This window comes from Puma concolor, chromosome B1 (genome assembly GCF_028749965.1).
Source record: "Puma concolor isolate L17-30 chromosome B1, mPumCon1.1.hap2, whole genome shotgun sequence".
NCBI classification, from domain to species: domain Eukaryota; kingdom Metazoa; phylum Chordata; class Mammalia; order Carnivora; family Felidae; genus Puma; species Puma concolor.
This window is the reverse complement of record NC_141670.1, coordinates 122,379,439-122,385,438: the sequence shown is the minus strand read 5'-3', so window position 1 is coordinate 122,385,438 and position 6,000 is coordinate 122,379,439. Positions and strand designations below refer to the sequence as shown.

Below are 6,000 nucleotides of genomic sequence, written 5' to 3'. Positions count from 1 at the left end.
AAAATATAGACTTCACTCCAGACCTTCAGGCCCAAGAAGATACTCATTGAGAAAGAGTTGGGCATACTGAACTGGGGTAAGTGTTTCAGCCATCCTTCAATGAAGATTTGGCACTTTGACTCTGGGACAAGCCACTTCACAAGACCATGAAATGAAAAACACTTTTCTTCTATTTCCCTACTTGCCCTTCTTGCAAAAAACATTATGCCAGCCACTGTTACATGCTGAGAAAACAAAGATAAGCCCCAATTCTCACTGGAGAGTCAAAGACAATAAACAATTATACACAGTGTGTTAAGTGTTAAAATAGAGATAGTTCAGGATACTATGCATTTACAGAGGAGGAAATGCCTCGTCTGAGTAAGGCAAATTCCATCTCTGTAAAAGTGAGGTCATTCCACATAGATGATGTATGAATAAAGACTCAGAGGTTTAAAGAAACCTGGTGTTTTCTGAGCTTTTTGAAATGTCTGGCATGGCTGAAGCTCAGGGTCAAGTTGGGGAAAGTGGGGGAGGACGAGGCTGGCGAGAGTCAGGTTGTGAACAGCCTTACACACCACCTTGAAGAGGTTGGACTTAGTCTTGTAGACAAGAAGGTGCTGTTGGGAAGAAACCTAGCTATCCCAGCACTTGGTATAAAATGACTTCAAAATATAACCTCACAAGAACACCTTAGGACTGGATTTGTTCGGAGCTAATATTCTACCACAGTCAGTTTGGTGCTTTGTTCATCTAGTGGGGACACCGCTCAGCTGACATCTTACAGAGAAGCACGATGTGCAAAACAGATAAAAAGGCTGCTTTGGTTGATGCAGGAAGCTCAGCCCCACGACGGTGTTCCTGTAAACACACGGTTCTAGGGAACAGTTTGCAAATCAAAGTTCTAGACTCTCAAGAGACTGAATAATTGAATCGATATTTAGAATCTTACTGTTGAAGGGTTGCTTGAATATTATCTTTGAAGAAAGCCCTTCAACTATGTCTAGTATAGCTTCTTGTGCGCAGCATCGTGCAGGAGATGCTCGTGGCACTGGGTCGAGTCTGCCTAGGTATTAACATTTCCAGTGAAGGAAGGTACCCACATTCTTTTGTAGTTTACCTTCTGCTGAAGCAGCTTCATTCATTAGCAACTTGTGCTTTATGACAAGTAGGCGTTTTTATCCAATTTAAGCAAGGTCTTTTGGAATAACCAACCCAATAGTATAGCGATCATATCAACTTCTATTCACTTTTCAGTTTTCTTCAATCTTTATTTAAAACAGACCCTCTCCCCTGCTGGGTCTCCACTCTCCTACATACATGCATTCCGATATGTCAATGTTGTCTCTTGAAAATGTGATCACCAGAAAGAGGTTCAAAATTTCTTTCCCTACTTCTTGCCTCCCATCACTACATATGCATTTATGGAAAAGTGCATTTATCATGAAAGGGCCTCACCAGGGACTTGTCTTGTTAACATTACCATAAAATATATCAAAAAGGAATATCCATGAAACAGAGGCAAAATGGCATTAAAATGCATATGAAGCCAGACATTGACTCACTATCTGATGGAATGCTAACATTTAACATCATAACGAACACTGATATATTGTCCTGATTGCCACTCTCTGTATGTGTGTGTTGCGGAAAAAAATAAGAATCTAGAAGAACAGTGAGAGAACGTAGTAGAGACTTGATGTTTGTTGAATGAATAAAGTGGAAAGCCACACACCAAGGGAAATGGCCATATCTTTAATTTGGGGAGCTCAGATTTGTTGAACTCAAGGGGCTTTCAACTTTGAAGAAATACAGGCAGTCAGGCAGGGCAAACTGAAAGGTCTCTGCTTCTTAACTGAGTGTGACAAGGGGGATCCAGTGAGTGGGACATGAAGTAGTCCAGTAAAAGTGCGAGACATTTTAGGAAGGCCATCCCCACCATCCCTCCTGTGGTGCTGGCTTCACGTTGGGGCCCTGTTTTCAAGACACAATATTGGATGGGTACTAAAGCTGATTATTTCCCATGAATGTGATGAGCTGGGGGGCGGGGGAAGAAATGTTTCAGCACAAGATCACTCTGGGGGCTGTAGTGTCACCATGACACTGTCTGGGCTGATGACATAAGACACTTCCACTTTGACACTCTACCCTAAGCCATGCCACTGTCCATGTACAGGGATGTCCCCCACCTTACCGCTTTGTTCCCCTCATCATACAAGTTTAGTTTCTGAAGATTTTTCTTTCTTCAAAAATATTTTAAAAGAATAAAAGTAGAGGATACTTTGGATAAGAAATATTGCCAACCTAAGGTCGGTCAAATCTAGCTCTTACTCCTTAAAAAGCTAGATGACAAGTCAGCACTGAGTTTGAACCTCTCAAGAGGTAAGTCACCTTAGGGGAGGGTGAAGGAGGGGACAGGAGGCTGTTTCTGTGTGTGTGTGCGTGCATGCGTGTGTGTGTATGTGTACAGCCAAAGGTCCATTGGCATAAATAACTCAAAAATCCAACAGTTTCTCCAAAAGTGAAGGAGAAAGCTCTAATAACTGATGATCTGCCAGTGTTCTCTTTTTTGGAGAAATAACTTCAGTTCTCCGTTGATCTCTTTGGTAGACTGAGCTATTCTGAAAAAATATACAGCATTACTTTCTTAACTACTGACCAGAAAGACGAAGCAATACTCACATCAACTCCTTATTTTAATGTCAAATGTTTATTTCTATGCCATAGTTGCCTCAGCACAATTTGTAAAAGAAAGGAATCCCCCCAAACGAATTTTTTTCTTCTTCTTCTTCTTCTTTTTTTTTTTTTTGGGGGGGGGTCAGGATATTTTCTCTGCAGTTATAAGAAAGAAAATAAACACCTCAGTATCAGAATTACCATTTCTTTCACATCGTTCTAATAGGCTGCATCTAAATATTTTCCTTGGATGTCATTTTTTAAGGATGGAAAAATATCAAGAGGAAAACATGTTTGTAGTCATTAAAATGAATTTGGGATAGTCTTTGTCAGAGAATATATCTAGAACATCTTTGTTTTGGTACACTATATCACTAATTGCCATATTCTTTAATTATTTAATGTCACAAGCATACTTTATTACATAAAACAAAGTGCACTGAAAATGAACAATGTTAGAAACAAACTGGAATCTGGTGTATCTTAAATCTTCGGGTGATTAGATATTAGCCGAAGTGCCAGAATACAAATTTCATATCCATACAAATGCAACTCTCTTCTGTGATGAAAATGCACTTAGCAGCTTAGTTCTTTTCGCTTTAGCAGACAGGGCATCCAATACAACTGAAACAACCTGATAACAATTTTTGTTTTTCAATAAAAAGGAATGCTCTGGTTTCTTAACTGGCTCCCACATTCGAGGGAGCCAGAAGACGGCATTTGCTCTTTTAAATACATTTCTCGTCTGATTTGAGACACAAATCCACCAAGATTCTTACAGCGGAAGTAGGCACCCACCACACCTTACGTCACCAGGACCTCAGAGAAGCCTGGTGGAGTAAATCTGTGATGCGTGGTGTGGGCCCAGCACCTAGAAGAGAGCATGGTGGTTGTGAACATAACTCCCTTCAGCAGACTCAGTGAAAGGATGAGAGTTCTTTAAGTTCATGCACATTTTATTGAGTAGTAATATAAAATGCTTTGTCTTTGTCATTGTTACAAGTGCATGCTTTGATTGCCAACATTTCAGAAGTCAAATTACAAAGGCAAGGCTTTAGGCTGTAGTGAATTACTTGGGCACTTATACAATTGTTAAAAAATATGAATGGACTTTTGTTGTTGTTTTCAGAATGAACCAGTTGTAACCCGTAACTGATATACAAAGGGAAAAAAGTGAAAAAAGTACATATTTTGTGGCACGTGACAGAACAGAACAAAAGAACTAAACCGTGATGACATTAACAGTTACCATGCATTTAGAGTTTCACATGTAACTACAAACTTATTTAAATTTCACAAGGTTTGCTAAACATGCTAACCGTCTATATGTGCACTGACAAGCTTATGTTAAAAACTTTTAAGAATACTCTCCCCTTTAGATTTTTTCAAAGCTTTTTTGATTACAAAATTTCAAAGGCATTAAGCATTTTAGAGAATATAAAGTACGCCAGTATACATATATTTCCAGTATATGTCAGACCACTAAGCGCATTACAGTCCCATACAGGCCGATACAGCCATTTTTTTTTCTTAAAAAACATGCATAGGCAGATTTTTTTTTTTACAGAATATAGATGCTTTATCACTGTACTTAATATGGTGTCTTGTTCACTATACTTAAAAATGCACCACTCATAAATATTTAATTCGGCAAGCCACAACCAAGACTTGATTTATCAACAACGAAAAAAAAAAAAAACCCTAAATATAAACAGCAAAAAAAGATAGATGTAATTATTCCAGTTTTTTTAAAACTTAAAGAAAAGAAAAGATATTCATTGCTAAATTAATAAGATAAGTGTTTATATGGAAAGAAGGGCATTCAAGCACACTAAAGAAACCTGAGGTAAGCATAATCTGTACAAAATTAAACTGTCCTTTTTGGCATTTTAACAAATTTGCAACATTCTTTTTTTTTTTCTTTTTCTGTTTTTTTTTTTTTGTTTTTTAAGACTGCCTAATTCATTTTATAGCCATTGTCTGACAAGAGTAGCAAAACATTATCAATAAATAGTCCTTATTTAGTTTGTACATCATTTTGTTAAAAATGTTTGATGTCATCCATTTTTAGTGCTGCAACTGTAAACGTACAATAGAGTAAGAAATTAGACAAAGTTTTCGTGTCCAGTAACATAATAAAAGACCTTTCATTAACCTATCTAGAAGTCCCCAATGCAGTAGGAAAACATGTTCATTCCCCTAACATTGCAGTATATACTAGCGTTAGCTTTCTTTTTAAAGTTTTTTTTCCTATAAGCATTTTTAAAAGGCATACCCCGAAGAGGTGTTTAATCACCACCCCCACCAAAATATAGTTTATTATCTCTCTCCCTCTTTTTTAATGATAGTGTAAACTGAATCCAATTCCTGGCCCCCAGAGCAAATAAGCTACCATCAGAGGCAAGAACACCCAACTGCTGATAGGCAGCAATCCCCATCATGCCCTGCAGCTCAAAAAAAAAAAAAAAAGTGAACAGGAAGTGGTCACTGGATATTGCTGCTATTACTGCCATTGCTGTCCGTGCCGTTAGTCTCTGAGGCGAGAGCCTTGTTGATGGAGTTAAGGTTGGCGTCAGAGGGCATGGCATCTCTGCGAGGTGGCATCCTCTCGTTAATTCGGTCTAAGCCCTTGGCCTCCTCGAAGCTAGTGATCTTATGTTGTGGTGAAAATCCTTTGATGGCTAAACAGAAAATCATTTAAAAAAAAAAAAAAAAAAGAGGAAAAATTAGGTTAGCCGGAGGAGAGCAAAGGGCACAGCTTTGCATCAGGTGAGGTTAGAGATTTCGCAGTGAGTGAGGGGGAGTCCTTTAGTAGAGGACAAAATGACGGGACCTGAACACAACACAACAGACTCCTTACCATACCCGAAGATAACCAAAAGGTTTGAAAACAGCCAATGTCTCTTGCCAACCAAAATGTCCTCTTCAAGTGAGTAAAATGTACATTTCTCTGGGTCTTCATGAGACTTTAGATCAACGAAATCCAAAGTGGATAAGTAAGGAAGAGGGTTGCTACCAGGGACAGGTATCTAGACGGAGCATCAACTGTCCACATCATGAGCATGATTACTGCATCAAACACCCTAACCTAGACAGACCGTAACACAGCTCTACTTCTGCTATTCCCCTGCGCTAACGGCAAATTCAGTAGAGTCAGGTGAGCTAGGTCTAAAAGTCTAGTAGAGGGCTTTAGAGTGGAAGCTAAGAGGAGCTACAAGAGGAATTAACTTTGGGGGCGTTGCCATGCCATCTCAGAATCCCAGAAAGACCTTCTTGGTAAACAACTCAATGGTGGCATGAAGAAAAAACAGAAATTATAAACTCCTGCTTCTCCAGCTCATCTTT

The 6,000-nt window shown here is 38.9% G+C and overlaps 1 protein-coding gene across 6 annotated transcripts in view; it reads right to left on the bottom strand.

The window, feature by feature from the left end:
• Positions 1 to 2,794: 2,794 nt before the first annotated feature.
• The window catches only part of PPP3CA (protein phosphatase 3 catalytic subunit alpha), a 329,754-nt gene continuing 326,548 nt past the window's right edge, over positions 2,795 to 6,000 (bottom strand). For all 6 annotated transcript variants that reach the window (XM_086704508.1, XM_086704507.1, XM_086704504.1 and 3 more), the window contains one exon: positions 2,795 to 5,336. In XM_086704508.1, the coding sequence (XP_086560634.1) occupies positions 5,140 to 5,336 (197 nt within the window). In that variant the 3' untranslated portion in view covers positions 2,795 to 5,139. The remainder of the gene's footprint in view (positions 5,337 to 6,000) is intronic.